Genomic DNA, 21,030 nt, shown 5'->3' on the forward strand with positions numbered 1-21,030 from the left:
GTTTGTTTTCAACTCATAAGAGGTTTGATAAACTGTGTTCTGTTTTTTGTTTCTATGAGTTTCTTGCTTCTTGTCCCGCGTGGTTGTGATTTTGCTCTCCGTTGTATTCTTTTTCTTTTGTGTTTGTGCTTATAGGAAGTTATTAGCTTATCAAACACCAGGAAAAAAAAAAAAAAAAAAAAAAAAAAAAAAAAAAAAAAGCTTGCGATGATATTGAGACAGATTAATCCTTGTTTTGAAGTAAAATATTTTCATTAATTTTAGGTATTTGTTTTGTTGTAAAATATTGGTAAAACAGTAAAACATTTTCGGTCAACTTAAAATTAAAAACTCAAGGAAAACAAGAAAATCTGAAGCACATTAATTTTACAAAATAGCCTATTGGCTATGAGGGTAGAGATACCTGAAGAACATATTAGATTTTGATAATATTGCCAAATCAATTGCATCTTAAATCATTTTGTGGTCAGTAACTTGATGCAAGTGAGCTAAGCTATAGCTACAAAGCAAACTTTTTTAGTTTCAGTACGTCCAATTAATTATCTATTCTTTTGCAAAAAAGAAAAAATGGAGGTATATTAAATCGATCTGAACTATATATAAGTAATTATGGAGAACTTAGTTGACAACAGTTGTTAATTTTATGGGTATATCAACATAAAATAACTTGTGCAAATGTTGCATGGGCTTATAATTTTTTTTTTTTTCTTTTTCACTTTCAACTGTTTGTACACCCTCTCCCAGAAGTTCAAAATTCCAACAGAAACAGTTAGCTTACCCAAGGTGATAAATAAAGGTACCCTCCTGTGATTTATAATTTCTTTCCTATCTAAGTTAAGCTTCCTGTGTTTAAAGTCATGTAGTTGCGATGCAAACCACACCAACAAGCAAACTTCAAATTTATAATTAATTAGTCACAGACCCGTGCGTTGCACGTGATTATTTTTTATGGTGATCTCATTATTATTATTATTATTATTATTATTTTGTAATTTGAACTAATTTAATGAAAAGTAATGCATTTCATAATCATATTTATCACAAAATAGTTTTTTATTGTTGTAGAATTGTTTTATTTAAAATTTGAAACCTTAATTCAACCATAGTTGGTTGACTAATTTTTACATCTCTAAGTCAATTAAATACGTTTTGCATGCTACATGTAAACCTTCTTTTCCATAAGGGTTGAAATAATGTGTGTAATATTTTTTTTCTATGGAAGTTAAAAAGAATAAAATTCACCTTGTCTTGATGTTTTCTAAAAATTAAATTTGGAGATTCTCTTTCAATAATTGTGAAAATTCCAAGCAATAATTTAGAAGGTAATACATGTTACATGTTCATGCTTTGATTGTGTAATTGTATGATTGATTTGGGTTGTAATTTATAAGTTGAATATGGTGGTGTATATCCAAAAAGGTCTAACTATGTTATTTAGGATATTGAATATAGTGTTGTGTGTGATTTATAGAGTAGCAACGGTTGTAGTAATTAAAAATTGGTTTTTCATTGTCTTTTAAGTTAATAAAAACTTTATATCTACTTTTTTTTTTCAAAAAACCTTTACATATTTTTTTAACGTAAATCTTTACATATACCTTAATAAATAAACCCTATACATTTCATTTTCTTAGATGCATGAAAAAACTAATTAGCCACTATTATTATGGAATATATGTCTTTTTTTTATGCATCTAAGAAAATAAAATGTATAGGGTTTACTTATTAAGGTATATGTAAAGATTGACATTAAAAAAATATGTAAAGGTTTTTTGAAAAAAAAAAAGTAAATGTAAGGTTTTTATTAACTTAAAAGACAGTGAAAAACCAATTTTTAATTACTACAACCGTTGCTACTCTACAAATCACACACAACACTATATTCAATATCCTAAATAACATAATTAGGCCCTTTTGGATATACACCACCATATTCAACTTATAAATTACAACCCAAATCAATCATACAATTACACAATCAAAGCATGAACATGTAACATGTATTACCTTTTGAATTATTGCTTGGAATTTTCACAATTATTGAAAGAGAATCTCCAAATTTAATTTTTAGAAAACATTAAGACAAGGTGAATTTTATTCTTTTTAACTTCCATAGAAAAAAAAATATTACACACATTATTTCAACCCTTATGGAAAAGAAGGTTTACATGTAGCATGCAAAACGTGTTTAATTGACTTAGAGATGTAAAAATTAGTCAACCAACTATGGTAGAATTAAGATTTCAAATTTTAAATAAAACAATTCTACAATAATAAAAAATTATTTTGTGATAAATATGATTATGAAATGCATTACTTTTCATTAAATTAGTTCAAATTACAAAATAATAATAATAATAATGAGATCACCATAAAAAATAATCACGTGCAACGCGCGAGTCTGTGACTAAGATGCATAAAAAAAAAGACATCTATTCCATAATAATAGTGGCTAATTAGTTTTTTCATGTTCTCATTTATAACGTTTCTTACTGTGGGGTCCAATAATTTGTGATCCTGGCCCATTTTTACATTGGGCCCAAGGCCCGAGCCAAGGAGGGGTAAAGCCGAGGATGTGTAATAAACGTCCAAGTAGTCTTGAGACATAGCCGAGGATAATTCTATCCTCGGCATATCCGAGGTCCCCCTGAGAAAAAGGGTAAGAACGGTATAGAAACAGTTTGAAAAAAAAAAAAATCTAAAATAACTATGTCAATAGAGAAGGGGACGCTGAATAGTATAACGACCAAGGACAAAGGGAAAGCTGCCGTTACTGCCACTGAATACTCTGCACTTGACAAAGCCATGCTCTTCAGCTTTTACAACCACCCCCAACCACTTTGGGTATGGGCTGATGGGACAAGTATCAGTCCTGGAAAGTTGATCTTACACGTGGACGTAGGATAAGGGATACAGATTAATATAAAAGGGGAAGCAAGCAATCCGGAAAAGAGGCTGGGAAAAAAGGCCAAGAACTAGAGCCTCCCAGACCGCCTCAAGGAGAATGACTCCTCGAGCGAACATGGCCTAATTCTGTACGAACAAGACGACTAACCCCCGTCCGGTGACCAAGGCCTAACCTTTCAAACCTACGCTCTACAAATGATATTGTTTAGACCTTTTTACGTGCGAACCCAGTATCATTTTGGGTCGTTACAAATTGAGTCCTTACACTTACTATTATCATATTTTACTGGCTGTTGATTTTCATAATAGAGGCATTAAATTAGAGTTAAATTCTTCGAACCTTTCATTAGATTTTAAAAGTCATGGTGTGTGAAGAATATAAGCATTTAAGGACTTTTTTTTTATATATTTTATTATTTTTAAATAATGTTAAATGAAGTGTCAAAAGAAAAGATTTTGAAAATTTTCATCTTTATTTCTTATATAGTTCTATTATTACTAAAGAACGTTTTCCTTTTAGTTTTGATAATAAATATGATTTTCTAGATTAAAGTTTGATTAGTTTCAAGTTTAAATTTTGTATGATTTTATTTAATTGTTGATTATATGATTTAATTAAGTGAATTTAACGATTTATTTATTTGCATTGTAAAGTTTATAATAACATTCTTAGGGTCATCTTTAATTAATTTTTTACTCCTTTAGCCATTGGTCTCTTTGTTTTCCAATTAACGATTACTAATTAATTTATTTAATTGACGTTTGATTTCTTTTACTAATCTCTTTCTCTCCCTCTTTGTTAACATCCTATTGTTTTCCCAAATTTGATGATAATTCTAATGTACTAAATATGCATATTGTAATGTTGATTTTTATTTTTATTTTACTCCATTTTGCTGCCATGAAGTTAGTACATCCATAACTATTAGTTTATTATTTTATGATATGTTTGGTTTGATATTATTATTATTATTATTATTATAAATTTAGTGTTTCTAAAATAGCATGTGTTTTGTATTCTCTTTTTCTATTAATGCATTGTAACGTTTTATGGGAATACTTTATAAGAAAATTGTTTATTCTTTTGTTTTGTTTTGTTTTTTTTTTGTTTTTTTTTTTTTTTTTTTTTTTTTTTAAATTGAGTGTTTCTAAATTGATATTTGTTTTGTATTTCATTTTTCCATTGATGCATTGTAACATTTCATGGGAAGACTTTATAAGAACAATTTTTATTTATTGAATAAAATATTATACGTTTAATTTTTTTTTTAAAATGAGACAAAATATAAATAATTATGATATGGAGGATGTTGCTAAATTTAAATGTTGAATAAAATAAGATGAGAATAAAATAATAAAAATGAAATGTATAGCAATAAACACCATATTATTTTAGTTATGCTAGGTAATAAAATAATATTATATTTTTATATACTATCTTTATAATGCAATAATATAACATTTAAAAAACCAATGAGAATAAAAAAGATAACAACATAAAATATAAAACTAAATCGTATCAAGCTCGATTACCTGTCAATTCCAATTTTAGCAAACTAACTGACTTCTAGTAGTCTAAAACTAATTTCTGCGATGCATTTGGTGGAGCTTTCAATACTGCATCAGTATGTTTTGATAATCAACCTGTTACACTAAAATTAAAAAATATATATATACCAAAAATTGAAGGAATATATATATATATATATAGAGAGAGAGAGAGAGAGAGAGAGAGAGAGAGGGGCTTTTGTGTGTGGAAAAATAGAAATTATGCATGGAATAAAAGGGAGAATGGCAATTTTATAACATGAGAATAAGAATAAGAAAAGTCAAAAATAAATGAAGATAAAAAGATAGAATAATATTAATATTGAGAGTAGTGGGGATATGAAAAGTTGAAATGGAATGAGAAAGGTTGAAGAAAGTTAAGGTAAAGAGTAGTGGGGATATGAAAAGTTAAAATGGAATTGAAAATTTAATAATAAATAAGAATAATTAAAAATAAGATAAATTAAATATGATATTTTGATTGTAATATAATAGAGTTTTTAATTCACTTTAAATGTTAAAAAATTGTATAAAAAAATTGGAAAAAAATTGATAATGACATGGCTGCTGATGTGGCTTAATGGGAGCGTAGCGACATTAAATGCTACGCTTCAGCTTTTAGTAATATATTGATGTGAAATGCAAATTCAATTTGATGTAAAAGTACATGCAAACAGAACTTCAATAATTGTATCCAATTAATGACCAAGCATGCCACTTCACTTTCCATTGTAAAACAATGTTGCTTTCTTTTTGCACAGGGGAAAAATTGGCTTGTGTCCTTTTTGGACAAAATAAATAGCGTTTTATCTCATTTTTCAAATTAATTAGGGAAATGTCTCTTTTTTAAAAATTAACTTTTTCAAAATCAAGTTAAGTTTTATAGCGACATTTTTAAGGATCTATAATGGCGTTTTTTAACTCAAGCGCTAGGTAAAAAAATTACATGTAACTCGACTTCAGGAAATTGAGTAACAAAACGCTACTATAGGTCATTAAAACGTTACTATAAGCTCCTTAAAATGCTACTACAGGGTTTTAGAATTTTTTTTTTTTTTAACTCGATTTTGAGAAAGTCAATTTTTAAAAGATGGATATTTTTCTAATTAGATTAGAAAAAGGGATAAAGTGTCATTTATTTGGCCTGCAGAGGCAAATTTTGTACTTTTGCGCCACTGACTTGTCATTTGAGAGATTGAGATTAGGTTGTACGATGCAATAGTTTTGAAAGAACGCTATTCGGACTTTTACAATCACAAAAGACCAATTCTAAACCAAAGCATACTAAACCCAAAGAGAAGCTAGACTAGACATTTCTAACGAGCTATTGCTTGTTTGAATGGACTCTTTAATTTGTTGAAAGGCTGTGACCAAATCATCCTTAAAGCCAAACAGACTGACGTGCCTAGAAATATCCCTTGACTGCCAGAAAATTCAATGTACCAAGACAATAGTAACCAGTGCATGTCGATGTTGACTAAGAGTTTCGCTATAAGATTGATGAATTATACATATAATTTTGTCACACTCTAATTACTCCTGACCTTAACTCCCATTTTGTTTATTGAATTATTGGCAATGGCTTTTGCTTTTGCTCTTACTCAAACTCTCTTTTCTTTGCTGCTTCTGCTACCAATTTACAGTACTGTTGCTCAAACTAATGGTGCCATTACATTGGGTGCTTCTCTCTCAGCAACTGATAACTCTTCTTGGTTCTCACCTTCAGGTGATTTTGCCTTCGGTTTTCGTCAACTCAGCAATACAGATCTCTTCTTGCTTTCTATATGGTGTGCCAAGATTCCTGACAAAACCATAGTTTGGTATGCAAATGAAACACTTGCACCAAGAGGATCACAAGTGAATCTAACTGCTGACAATGGTCTAGTACTTACCAGCCCTCAAGGCCAACAGTTGTGGAACTCTAGCTCGCTTAATGTTGCCTCTGGTGTTATGAACGATACAGGCAACTTTGTGCTCAAAGATAGTAACTCCAATGAGGTATGTGTTGAAGTAGGGCCCGTGTGTGGCTTGAATTGCCACAAGCCCACCTTCTTTGACCAAATCCTATTTGGAATAGTAACCCACCTTTTAGCCGACTTTGACATATATATATATATATATATATATATATATATATTAGGTTTTGTGAAGCCATGAGCAGCCGTGAGAACACATATAGAAAAATTCCAATTAACCTAGTGAGCAAGCCGTATGAGAGAAAATAGAGAAAAGAGAGGCAGCCAGTTTCTATTCTTATTTTTTCTGTGAGAGAGTGCTAGGGTGTAATTGGGATTTGGATTTCTTGAGAGTGTTCTTGTGCACTATTTTATTTTCCCTGATAATAGTGAAATCCCTGCAATTCCGTGGACGTAGGCAAATTGCCGAACCACGTAAATATTGTCTTGTGCGTGTGATTATTTTCTTTGACGTGTGTTTTCTCTATTTGTTTTGTTTCTCACAGGTTAGAAATTTTTGGTTAAATTCCCTACAACTGGTATCAGAGCCTAGGGTTAGGTTTAAGTGAGAGCAATGGCAAAGGAAGCAGGAAAGGCGTCTGGAATAGAAAAGTTCGATGGCACAGACTTTGGATTTTGGAGGATGCAAATTAAGGATTACCTTTATGGGAGGAAGTTGCATCTACCGCTTCTAGGGGAAAAACCTGAGGCTATGAAGGCTGAGGAATGGGCTCTTCTTGACAGACAGGTATTGGGAGTTATCAGGTTAACTCTATCTAGATCTGTTGCACACAATGTTGTAAAGGAGAAGACCACAGCAGATCTAATGAAGGCTTTGTCTGGTATGTATGAAAAGCCGTCAGCAAACAATAAAGTGCACTTGATGAAGAAACTGTTCAATCTGAAGATGGCAGAGAATGCATCAGTAGCACAACATCTGAATGAATTTAACACTATCACAAAATCAATTGTCGTCTATAGAAATTGATTTTGATGATGAGATTCGTGCTCTGATCGTCTTGGCTTCTTTGCCAAACAGTTGGGAGGCAATGAGGATGGCAGTAAGCAATTCTACAGGAAAAGAAAAGTTCAAGTACAATGATATACGAGATTTAATTCTGGCTGAGGAGATTCGCCGAAGAGATGCAGGTGAAACCTTTGGATCTGGTTCTGCCCTAAACCTTGAGACAAGAGGCAGGGGTAATAACAGAAATTCAAATCGGGGCAGATCAAAATCCAGAAATTCTAATCGAAATAGAAGTAAATCTAGATCAGGCCAACAAGTACAATGCTGGAATTGTGGGAAAACAGATCACTTTAGGAATCAATGCAAAAGTCCTAAGAAGAAGAATGAAGATGATTCTGCTAATGCTGTAACAGAAGAGGTACAGGATGCATTACTTCTTGCAGTAGACAGTCCACTTGATGATTGGGTTTTGGATTCAGGAGCTTCGTTTCATACCACTCCACACCGAGAAATCATACAGAATTATGTTGCAGGTGATTTTGGTAAGGTGTATTTGGCTGATAGCTCAGCCTTGGATGTTGTGGGCATGGGAGATGTTCGAATATTGTTGCCTAATAGGTCTGTTTGGTTACTGGAGAAGATTCAACATATTCCTGACCTGAGGAGGAATCTGATTTCTGTTGGACAACTTGATGATGAAGGTCATGCAATACTATTTGTTGGTGGTACTTGGAAGGTTACAAAGGGAGCTAGGGTATTGGTTCGTGGAAAGAAAACTGGTACTCTGTACATGACCTCAAGTCCAAGAGACACAATTGCAGTTGCTGATGCAAGTACTGATACAAGCCTATGACACCGAAGACTTGGTCACATGAATGAGAAAGGGATGAAGATGCTGCTGTCAAAAGGAAAATTACCAGAATTGAAGTCCATTGATTTTGACATGTGTGAAAGTTGCATCTTAGGAAAGCAGAAAAAGGTGAACTTCTTGAAAACTAGCAGGACACCGAAGGCTGAAAAATTGGAGTTAGTACATACTGATTTGTGGGGGCCTTCTCCGGTTGCATCCCTTGGAGGTTCAAGGTACTACATCACTTTTATTGATGACTCAAGCAGAAAGGTATGGGTTTATTTTCTGAAAAATAAATCTGATGTATTTGAAACCTTTAAGAAGTGGAAGGTCATGGTTGAGACAGAAACAGGTTTAAAAGTAAAATGTTTGAGGTCAGATAATGGAGAAGAGTACATAGATGGAGGGTTCAGTGAGTATTGTGCTGCACAGGGAATTAGGATGGAGAAGACCATTCCTGGGACACCCCAGCAGAATGGTGTGGCTGAGCGCATGAACAGAACTCTCAATGAGCGTGCTAGGAGTATGAGGTTGCATGCTGGACTACCAAAAACTTTTTGGGCTGATGCTGTTAGCACTGCAGCTTACCTGATAAACCGAGGACCTTCAGTTCCCATGGAGTTCAGACTTCCTGAGGAGGTTTGGAGCGGTAAAGAGGTAAAGTTTTCACACTTAAAAGTTTTTGGTTGTGTTTCTTATGTTCATATTGATTCTGATGCTCGTAGTAAACTTGATGCAAAGTCTAAAATATGTTTTTTCATTGGCTATGGTGATGAGAAATTTGGCTATAGGTTTTGGGATGAACAAAACAGGAAAATCATCAAAAGTAGAAATGTGATATTTAATGAACAGGTTATGTAGAAGGACAAGTCAACTGTAGTGTCAGATGTTACAGGGATAGATCAAAAGAAATCTGAGTTTGTCAACTTAGATGAATTGACTGAAGGTACTGTCCAGAAAAGGGGTGAAGAAGATAAGGAGAATGTAAATTCACAGGTAGATCTGAGTACACCTGTAGCTGAAGTCCGCAGATCTTCCAGGAACATTAGACCTCCACAGCGTTATTCACCCGCTTTAAATTATCTCTTGTTGACTGATGGTGGTGAGCCAGAGTGTTATAATGAAGCCTTGCAAGATGAGAATTCAAGCAAGTGGGAGTTAGCCATGAAGGATGAGATGGATTCCTTGTTGGGGAATCAGACATGGGAACTGACCGAATTGCCAGTAGGAAAGAAGGCTTTGCACAACAAGTGGGTATACAGAATAAAGAATGAGCATGATGGTAGCAAACGTTACAAGGTCAGATTAGTTGTTAAAGGGTTCCAGCAGAAGGAAGGCATTGATTACACAGAGATATTTTCTCCAGTTGTGAAGATGTCAACAATCAGACTAGTACTGGGAATGGTGGCTGCAGAAAACTTACACCTTGAGCAGTTAGATGTGAAGACAGCATTCCTTCATGGTGACTTGGAGGAAGATCTTTACATGATTTAGCCGGAAGGGTTCATTGCTCAAGGACAAGAGAATTTAGTATGCAAACTGAAAAAGAGCTTGTATGGCCTAAAACAAGCTTCAAGACAGTGGTACAAGAAATTTGACAGTTTTATGCATAGAATTGAGTTCAAGAGATGTGAAGCTGATCACTGTTGCTATGTTAAGTCTTTTGACAATTCTTACATCATATTACTGTTGTATGTGGATGATATGCTTATTGCAGGGTCTAGCATTGAGGAGATTAATAATCTGAAGAAGCAATTGTCCAAACAGTTTGCAATGAAGGATTTGGGAGCTGCAAAACAAATCCTTGGTATGAGAATCATTAGAGACAAGGCTAATGGTACATTGAAGCTTTCACAGTCAGAGTATGTGAAGAAAGTTCTCAGCAGGTTCAACATGAATGAAGCAAAACCAGTGAGCACACCCTTGGGTAGTCATTTCAAACTAAGCAAAGAACAATCACCGAAGACAGAAGAAGAAAGAGACCACATGAGCAAGGTGTCCTATGCCTCAGCTATTGGCAGCTTGATGTATGCTATGGTGTGTACAAGGCCAGACATTGCACATGCAGTGGGAGTTGTGAGCAGATTCATGAGTAGGCCTGGAAAGCAGCATTGAGAGGCAGTTAAGTGGATTCTGAGATATCTGAAGGGTTCATCAGATACATGTCTTTGCTTTACAGGTGCAAGTTTGAAACTGCAGGGTTATGTAGATGCTGATTTTGCTGGTGATATTGATAGTAGAAAGAGTACTACTGGGTTTGTTTTTACTCTGGGTGGTACAGCTATATCATGGGCTTCAAATCTACAAAAGATTGTTACTTTGTCTACTACAGAAGCTGAGTATGTTGCAGCAACTGAAGCTGGAAAGGAGATGATTTGGCTACATGGTTTCTTAGATGAATTGGGTAAGAAGCAGGAGATGGGCATTCTACACAGTGACAGTCAGAGTGCAATCTTTCTTGCCAAGAATTCGGCTTTTCATTCAAAGTCGAAGCACATACAGACAAAATACCACTTTATCCGTTACCTTGTTGAAGATAAGCTGGTAATGCTTGAGAAGATTTGTGGATCTAAGAACCCGGCAGACATGTTGACTAAGAGTGTCACTATTGAGAAGTTGAAGCTGTGCGCAGCTTCAATTGGTCTTCTAGCTTGAGGACAGGAGGATGAGTTGCAGGGATGAGGGATTGTGTTATGGAGGATTGTGGCTGATGTTTGCAGCTTGTGAGCCCTTAAGGGCTAAGGTGGAGCTGATGGAGGAGTTTGCTAGTGTAGCTTGATCAATTCAAGCCAAGGTGGAGATTTGTTGAAGTAGGGCCCGTGTGTGGCTTGAATTGCCACAAGCCCACCTTCTTTGACTAAATCCTATTTGGAATAGTAACCCACCTTTTAGCCGACTTTGACATATATATATATATATATATTAGGTTTTGTGAAGCCATGTGCAGCCGTGAGAACACATATAGAAAAATTCCAATTAACCTAGTGAGCAAGCCGTATGAGAGAAAATAGAGAAAAGAGAGGCAGCCAGTTTCTATTCTTATTTTTTCTGTGAGAGAGTGCTAGGGTGTAATTGGGATTTGGGTTTCTTGAGAGTGTTCTTGTGCACTATTGTATTTTCCCTGATAATAGTGAAATCCCTGCAACTCCGTGGACGTAGGCAAATTGCCGAACCACGTAAATATTGTCTTGTGCGTGTGATTATTTTCTTTGACGTGTGTTTTCTCTATTTGTTTTGTTTCTCACAAGTTAGGAATTTTTGGTTAAATTCCCTACAGTATGGTCGAGCTTCAACAATCCTACTGATACGATTTTGCCTACACAGACTATGGAAAATGAAGGGTCACTTTTTTCTCGACAATCAGAGACCAACTTTTCCAAAGGAAGATTCCAGGTACGATTTCTTGATGGGAATCTTGTGCTCAATACCATAAACTTGCCCTCAACATATGCTAATAACCCTCCTTATTATATTGGTGATAATAATAATTCAAGTCCTGGTATACAATTGGCCTTAAACGAGTCAGGCTACATGTACATTGTGAGAGAGAACAAACAAAGATTTGTTCTTGGAGAGGGAGTAGTAAACTCAGAAACTGATTACTATTATAGAGCCACTCTCGACTTTGATGGGGTTTTCACCCTATATTCTCACCCAAAGACTTCCATTGGAAGCTGGACTGTCGTCTGGTCTGTACCAGAAAACATTTGCACGGATATTTTTCTTGAAAATGGTGGTATTGGTGCTTGTGGGTTTAACAGTATCTGCACCCTCAAAGATTCAAGGCCAACATGTAAATGCCCACCTGGGTACTCTTTAATCGATCCAAATGATCAGTATAGTAGCTGCAAAGCGGACTTCATACAGGGTTGTGAAGAAGATAAGCTTAGTTCCACAAAAGATATCTATAGTGTAGAGGAACTAACATATACTGATTGGCCAACATCAGATTACCTGAGGTTGGAGCCTTTTACAGAAGTGGATTGTAGAAATTCTTGCCTGCAAGATTGTACATGTGCTGTTGCAATATTTACAGAAAATAAAACCTGTTGGAAGAAGAAGCTACCACTCTCAAATGGGAGATTTGACGGCAAATTTAGTGGGAAATCTTTTATCAAGGTTAGAAAATCCACTATATCTATACCTGGTTCTTATTTCCCAAATCCAAACAATACTCCAGATCGAGAGAAGAAAAACCAGGACGGTTTGATAATTCCAGGGTCAGTGCTTCTGGGTTTTTCCGTATTTGTTAACTTTATATTGATTGGTGCTTTTTGTTATGGTTTTTTCTTCATTTACCAGAAGAAACGTAACAAAATTAACAGAGGTAGTAGTGTCTTGGATATAAATTTGCATTGTTTTACGTACAAAGAACTTCAAGATGCTACAAATGGGTTCATGGAAGAGTTGGGAAAGGGGGCTTTTGGAATTGTCTACAAAGGAGCAATCCAGATGGGTTCTAACATCCCTGTTGCTGTCAAGAAGTTATATAATTTTGCACAAGATAGTGATAAGGAATTCAAAGCTGAGCTTAACATAATTGGTAAGACACATCACAAAAATCTGGTTAGGCTAATCGGATTCTGTGAAGAGGGACAACAACGGTTACTGGTATACGAGTTCTTAAGCAATGGCACATTAGCAGATTTCCTTTTTGGAGATGTGAGACCAAATTGGAAGCAAAGAATCCAAATTGCTTTTGGAATTGCAAGAGGTCTCTTGTATTTACATGAAGAGTGCAGCACCCAGATAATCCATTGTGATATAAAGCCTCAGAACATACTTCTTGATAAATATTACGAGGCTCGAATTTCTGACTTCGGATTAGCAAAGCTCTTGATGATGGGTCAAAGTCATACTAATACTGCCATTAGAGGAACAAAAGGGTATGTTGCACCCGAGTGGTTTAGGAATATGCCAGTCACTGCTAAAGTTGATGTATACAGCTTCGGTGTCATGCTACTAGAGATCATTTGTTGTAGGAGAAGCGTAGATATGGCATCTGGCAGAGAGGAGACAGCAATTTTGACTGATTGGGCTTATGACTGCTTTAGAGAAGGAACATTAGATGCTCTTGTAGAACATGACATGGAGGCCTTGGAAGACAGAGAGGAGCTAGAAAGGTTTGTCATGATTGCTATTTGGTGTATTCAAGAAGACCCATCTCTTAGACCAACTATGAGGAAGGCTATGCAGATGCTTGAAGGAGTTGTTGATGTACCTGTTCCACCAAGTCCATCTCCTTTTACTACTACAACGAGTTTGTAGAACTTTACAGTCACTTTGTATTATCTATTTGCAATCTTTCCTAAGGGAAGTGATTTGTAGTCAAGTTCGTATTGTGCTCCATTCAGACAACTCTGTTTTTAATTTTAGTTTGTGCCTTTATGAAGAAGAGAGCTCAATAAATGGACATTGCGGATATGTATGTAGTTCTTCAAAAATGATTATTAGATTCAATAAGAATTAATGAAATTCATCTATAGCTCAAACGAAGATTAGCATACTTGAAACCAGAAGTCACATGTTGTAAACTGGGTAATGGTAGCAAGGATGTTCTTCTTGTGTGATCAAGTGTCTACTCTTTTCCTAGTTTGTTGCATTTTGACGTTGTTTTTGTTCCTCCAACTCTAGCTTTTGCTCCCTTTACTGTATCAAAGCCACATATGATTCTCATTGATGTGAAAGCTACACGTGACTCTCATTGATGTCAAACCTACAGGTTTACAAATTCTGTAATGTACAGGACATAAATGCAAACCGTGGCTATCACGCCATGGCGGCAACAGCAACTCTGGGTCTAGCGTGGATCCAAAAGTCCAAATTCCTTGTTTACAGAGAATTCATTGGGTCCGTTTGGATTGAGCTTATTGTTGTTGAAACTGAAAACTGAAAGTAATGTAGCAAAATAATTTTTAAATGTGTGAATAGTATCGTGAGACCCTTTTTAATATTTTTAATTCGTGAACAGTATATGAATAGTACGTAAACAGTGAACCCATGTGAGATTACAGTTCACGTGCAGATAAAAAAAAAAAAAATAAATAAATAAAAAGGGGCAAAACATGGAACTGAAAACGCAAGAATAAACACTCCTCAAACGCTCACATTGTATAGTTTAGCTTTGAATTTATTTATTTATTTATTTATTTATTTTTTCGAGATTCCGTGTTGAATCATTCTCCAAAACTATGCACGAACATGAAAGCCAACTCAGCAGTCACAATTCATGGAACTTTTATGCGCGTTTGCTTGCATTACATTGTCTACTTTTCAATAGCCATATTTCCAGCCATAGGTATATTGGCCAATGTCTTGCAGCATGCAATAGAATTGAGGGGACAAAATTTCAAAAACGTGCAAATAAATCAACTTTGGAAATCAGAAAATCAATCCTTCTATATTCATGGAACCGTACTTGAATCATGGTGCAGGGACACCATGATATTGTGGGAAGCCTTAATTCAGCATTTGCTTGGACTATTAAGAATCAAGTTGTATAAGTTTGGTGCTATGCTTAGATTTGTAAGGTCTTTTTTTTTTTTTTTTTTTTGGTTATTTGTGTTCGTTTGGTGTTATGCTTAGGTTTAATTAATGCATTGTCAAGGATATTGTAGCTGAATTTGACACATTTCCATACACTTAAGTGTTTGGAGGGTTTTAGGGGAAAAGGGTTAAAGCTGTGGGGTTAAATGATTTGATTAATGCATTAATCAACACAAATAAGATTATAAATCTTCTACTATTTGTCTTGAAAATCTTATAAATGTGTTGTACTAATACTCAGTCTTTTTATAAAAATAAAAAAATAATTATCCAATCCATGAGCCATCCCAATTCACATGGATTGGGTTAGGATGAGTCAAAACCCTCTGATTGATTGATTGAGTTGAATTGATTTAAAGGAAAAAGTGTTTGAGCAGTGGGATTAGCAGCATATTGTAATTATCTCTAAAAAAATAATTTGATTAATGCATTAAACTAACACAAATAAGATTATAAATCTTCTACTATTTGTATTGATAATCTTATAATTGAGCTGTTCTAATACTCAATTTTTTTATAAAAATAAAAATAATAATTATTCAATCCACAAGCCATCCCAATTCCCATGGATTGAGTTGGGATGAGTTGGAACCCTGTGATTGATTGAGTTGGATTGATTTTTTTTCAACCCAATCATAGGGGGATGGAATGAAAAAACTTCTCAACCAAACCCATGCACTATGTAGTAGTACCTATTTTCACAATAAAGTTTGCAGTCAGTCCAATCATCAGTCTTTATGGTAAGAATGAAAGCCTATCTTAATATTTGAAAGAATGAGCCCTGGAATATTAGTATTTGACCCCATTAGCATAAATGTCATGTATCCTATTTGGGGAGAGAGACCATTTGTCTTAAAAAATAAAAAAAATAAAAAAAAAAACTCATTGATATATCAATTACTCACTTCTTAAACCAACTACTCTAAGAGCATTAGTTGAAAAAATATTTTTTAAAAAATTTTATAGGAAAAATAAAAACATTTTTACAATTTTTTTTAAAATATTTTCATGAAAGTAGAATTAAAACTTTTTTAAAATAATCTATTATTTAATTCTCAGCATGGAACTCAACTCTTATATGTCCCCTCACATCACTTTCAATGATTACACAACATCTATACTGCATTAATAAAACTTTGTCATAGGCCTACATTATAGCTCTATCATCTAGGCGACCATGCATAGCATCAGTTTTGCGCCTTTTGCTTTTGCAATGCTATAATTAAAATGAATTCAAAAACATGATTGACTAATTTAGTACAAAGTGTTATCTCAACCAAGACAACTAAATTCAATAGCCATGTGTTGGAATTTAATTGGAAAACCTGTACTAAGTTTCACCCACTTAAAAAAAAATAAAAAATAAAAAATTCTAATGCTTGAGTAGTGGAAGTTTCCTCAAGCCCAAATGCACGGGAAGCAGAGAGACTCCTCTGGCAACAGATCTTGATATGATGTCTCTTTACTTCATTGTTGATTGTGTTTCTGAAGAGGGGACATAGAAAAGGAATATTAATACTTATTTGATTAAAATTAAGCTTCCACATCTGTTGGTTATACCTCTTTCTAGAACAAATATCAATTTTTAATTATACAAGAAAACCTTATTGACCATGAACATACAGATGAAGTTTTTCTTATGGTGAATGTTTCAAAATGCAATTAATTAATGAATCTGATTTGACAACTGAACCTGCAGTGCTCTCAAAATTCAAAATCAAATGGAAAGATCAACAAAAGATTAGTGACCTCTACTTGGACCAGAAAAAATCTTGCTTATTATGTCAACAGTTTACCTGACAATCTCCAAGGACACAACTGCTCAATGGTCAATTACTTTTTTCAATATAAAATTCATCTCATGTTTTACAGAATCAGATCAACAAAACATATGAGCCTAACCAAGCTACTGATTATAAATGACCTCATAGATCAAACAGGGAATATAACATCCGTGGCAACGCTACACAAGAATAGAAACTTTTCCTAGTTTTTGCAACTTCTGAGCAAATACATAATTATAGTCTAGTGGTTTGCCCAAAGCACTTATGCAATAGGTAGGTAAGTTTCCTAAGTATGTGAGGTTCCATTACCATAGGAAAATTTCTTTCCCAAGCCTGTCAATGCGTGTATAAATATGCATAGAAACACAAGAGACACTAATAAGGGTGACCTAGGAAAAGTCCATTTATGTATACTGTACCCTTTTCATAATATCACTTTAATAAAATGAAAGAAAATTTTGAATTCTTAACTCTCTCCTTGTGAGAACATTCTTTAACTTTGGTATGAGCATGATGCTGTCTGCTTGTGTATCTTGCAGACCCTTTAGCTGTTCAAGCCATTTTAGCAAATCAATCTGAGGCCCAAGGACAACCCAAGGTTTAGGTGACCCATTTTATGCCTCTGGCACATGGATATATTATCAATTATCCTTAACTTATTAGTACTATCCTCAACTATCTTTAAATATATAAAGATCAACCAAATAAATTAATTTTGGAACTTACACTGCTAGTAGAGGCTTGAGATCGTAGGCTATCGAGGGCAACCATAAATTCTGCACGCAATCGTGCCTCCATAGCAGTCCTTGCTGCACTCTCTGCCTGCAACCGTGCCTCCATCTCAGCCCGTGCTGCACTCTCTGCCTGCAGTTGTGCCTGTATCACAGTCCGTGCTGCACTTTCCTCCTGCAACTTCAACTTCATCTCACCGAGCTGCTCTTCAAGTGCATCACGCTCCATTTGAACCTCACCAAGCACCTCTTTCTGCTCTGGGATCGACCCATGTCTCTGGCCCCGTACATGGCCTGGTCTAGAACCAATCACTGAATGAAACAATTCATCCTCAGTTGATGACAATAGTGGCACCCCCTCTTGTTCAGACTTCTGAGTAATTAACTCGTTAACTTGCTCCTGCAACAAGAACGCAAACACGCATCAGGTAGAACACACACAGAAATGTAAAATAGGAGCATCACACAAAAGTTTTACTAACATAAATCTGTCTGGCATTGTCGTCACTCCAAGTACCATCAGAATGACGATGGCACAGAAGCCATGTCCTGTATTCACTAGGCTGCTGACCAGTCAGGGGGTCCCGCTGTATTCAAGTTAACATAAAAGATTAACTAATAAATTAAAGACAAATGTAAAAAATAATTACTTTTTTATCATTAATTTTTCTACTCACCGCATCATAACTCACAGCTGCAAAAGACTTGCTTCCTGTGATTTTACCTGTCTTTTGCTTCGATCGGTTTTCTTTATTTCTATCACTAATGGTCTTCATAGGATAAACATATTCAAGTAGTCAATGTAGTGTACGTAATTGGAATGAAAAAGAAAACTTAGCAAACATAATTTAAGGGAATAGGAGGAAAATAAAGTAAATAGCATATAAAAGATGCATGGATTTTTACCTTAAAATCATCGGTACCAAAGTATGCAATAAGAGACTCCCATTGCCGCTCTGTGACCTCCTTGGGCCGGTTCTGCCTGCGCTCCTCATCATTGTCGTACTTACTGTAGTCCTTGGAGAGTTTTGCTCGCCAACCCCGATATCTTCGATTAGCCAACTGTAATATGCTGGCTCTTCGCAAGGGCGTATCTGGGACTCTCCACCTACCCTGAAATGACAACAAATAAAATGCAATTGACAAACTAATATAATAACAAATAGGTTATTTACATTACACAAACAAACACACACACACACACACGCATATATATACATACATATTTCCTTCCTTACCAACACGGCTGCAACAATGTTATCTTTTGCCTCCTGCGGTACTTCTGCCCACTTCTTAACATTAAGCGGTGCATACGTTCTCATCTGTTGTACCACCTCATCCACAAACATCCGCTGATTTGGCCCCACAGCTGAATTAGACTTGTCTGAGAACTCAATGTCCAACTTCCCATCAGTACTCTCTTGTGCTCTCTTAGCCAGCTTCAAGCCTTTTGCAGGTCCTCTTCCTTTCTTTCTGCTTGAGGCGGAAGCTGAAGTATTAAACATCACAACCTTAGACCAAATCAAAAGGCCTAACAAGTATAAATGCATGAACAAAACTAAGCATATTGTAATAATGGACTTATACTTTCAGATGTTATTGTTAGTGTGTCCACTGAGAGCTCCGAAGGTGCTGATGATTGTGCAGGAAGGGGTGTATGCATGGAGGGATCAGTAGGTTGCTGATCAGACTGAGTATCTGTATGGTCTGGCCGTGATGCACCCATAATGTCCTACACAAAAGTGTAAACAAATGGCAACTTTAATACCTGTGTCTGTGTGGTGTGTGCACATACAAAATGTAATTGAACCTATTACAACATGTGAAATGCTTCACATGCCACATTGCAATCAGTAAATTGGATAGTTTTTATTCAAACAGAGAAAATGCTGAATCTGTTTGCCAAGAACACATCCTCTGAAAACAAGGGAAAAATCTTATGGAACTTCTCAAAACAAAGTGATGCAACAGCTCATTATTGCATTCAAGAGCCATTTGCAATGCATGCATAACACAGATTTATGATGATGATTTATGACGAGGATTTAAGGTTTTTATCCATGAGTAGATGGATGCCAATATGTTAAAGAACACCTCAATATATCACATCTCTGTACCATTCTCCCTCACTTAAAACTATGGTAATCAATAACTCATATCATCATCAACATCAACCTGAACCACTCAAAACCATCCAACCCAATCCGACCAGACACCAAACAGCCAGCTCTGAGTTCACTTGCAATCGAAAATGGGTTCTGTTAATCAAGACTCACTAGGATTCAGGTGGGTGTCAGGTTTTCATATCATTATGAAAGCCTGGTAAACCCAACCCGACAAAATTCTTTTAAAAACTAAGAAAGCTACATGTCATTTTCACATTGGCTATTTACATTTCTCACTTCTCCAATAATAAATATGTGCTCTCTCTCTCTCTCTCCCTCATATTTTGTGGCTTCTACGCAATTTACTAGCCAAGTTCCTGGACAATATCTCGACTTTGGGCTTAGTGATTCAATCACACAATCCAAGCTAGATGCCAAGATCATATGGCTTAAATTAATAGCACTCATTTGAAACTTCAAGAACTACAAGTGCTCAGTGACCAAAAGTTTAAGGTAAAAGAGTTTGTAAATACTTCACTTTCTAGATCAACATCACATGTACAAATCATCCCATATAGAATAACAGCCATCATTTATTCACACACCAAGAACTCATTAACAACATCTAGCTACAAATGAAGAATTGGAGAGAGACCTGTTGTGAAGGGGAAGCAACAAAAGCAATGTCCACGTCTTCAAGCGTTTCTTCATTAACAGTGGGCGCTTCTACTGCTTCTCTTGTACTTGGACTCTGCTCCTCCTCAGTTTTCTCTTGCTCTTCTTCTTCATGCTCCTCATGGTCTTGCTTAGGACCCTCCTCAACCTCTGATTTGGATTTCACTTTGAGTTTGTTAGTGCTTACCTCTCCTTGTTCCTTCACCTCCTTTTTGTCCTTGATCTTCTTCTTCTTCTCCCCCTCCAATTCCAATATTCTAGCACTCCTCCTCTTCTTCTTACCTACTTCTTCTTCTCCCACCTCACCCATTTTCACTCTCTACCTAAATTTTTAAATTTTCAAAATTAAACCCAAAAAAAAAAAAAAAAAAAATTAAGAAATTGGGGAACTGGGTATTGGAGAAGATTGAGAAAGAGATAATGGGTTACCTTTATTTTGAGTGAATCAGAGTGGATTTTCCGATTTGGGGATTTAGGGTTTTTCAGAGCTGACAGGATTTGCAGGGGTTTGAAAAGCTATTAAGGCGAAAAAAAAAAAAACAGAACAGAACGAAACGTTGTTCGAAACTTTTTTGTCGGGGCTAAGCTAACATATTATTATCGCCACGATAAAGTTGCTAAGGGATCGCCAATTTATCGCGATGAAAGAAGTAACGTACATCGCTATAATACAGAATACAGTGCGGGTTCCAACTTTATCACGTCGAGATTGATAAATGTGACAACTAACAAGTGTCTACACTTTTGCCACAATAATGTAACTGTAAAAAAATTGGAAGTGCATTCTCATCTGGTCTTTTAAAATATAAAATATAGTTCTTGTCCTGCAAAATTATTAGTTTACATTATATTAGTATAATATAAGACTATGATTTCAAAAAAAAAAAAAAAAGACTATAAGATTTACATTGTATATAAAATAAATTTTGTGAAAAATTTTGCCACATTAATATAACTGCAAA

The 21,030-nt window shown here is 35.2% G+C and overlaps 2 protein-coding genes across 2 annotated transcripts; one reads left to right on the forward strand and one right to left on the reverse strand.

Annotated features, from left to right (window-relative positions):
• Positions 1–6,033: 6,033 nt before the first annotated feature.
• Positions 6,034–13,619, forward strand: LOC115973390 (G-type lectin S-receptor-like serine/threonine-protein kinase RLK1). Its single transcript, XM_031093650.1, has 2 exons — positions 6,034–6,457; positions 11,505–13,619. The coding sequence occupies exons 1-2, from the start codon at positions 6,034–6,036 to the stop codon at positions 13,493–13,495; spliced, it is 2,415 nt and encodes an 804-aa protein (XP_030949510.1). The 3' UTR covers positions 13,496–13,619.
• A 2,255-nt stretch (positions 13,620–15,874) lies between these two features.
• Positions 15,875–20,708, reverse strand: LOC115973391. Its single transcript, XM_031093651.1, has 9 exons — positions 20,498–20,708; positions 20,049–20,391; positions 18,876–19,020; positions 18,527–18,777; positions 18,195–18,401; positions 17,966–18,058; positions 17,771–17,875; positions 17,284–17,688; positions 15,875–16,258 (listed from the first exon to the last, which is right to left on the reverse strand). Exons 2-9 carry the CDS (start codon positions 20,376–20,378, stop codon positions 16,241–16,243), a joined length of 1,554 nt encoding a protein of 517 aa, XP_030949511.1. The 5' UTR covers positions 20,379–20,391; positions 20,498–20,708; the 3' UTR covers positions 15,875–16,240.
• Positions 20,709–21,030: the final 322 nt, after the last annotated feature.

This window comes from Quercus lobata, unplaced genomic scaffold, assembly GCF_001633185.2.
Source record: "Quercus lobata isolate SW786 unplaced genomic scaffold, ValleyOak3.0 Primary Assembly Scq3eQI_93, whole genome shotgun sequence".
NCBI classification, from domain to species: Eukaryota; Viridiplantae; Streptophyta; class Magnoliopsida; order Fagales; family Fagaceae; genus Quercus; species Quercus lobata.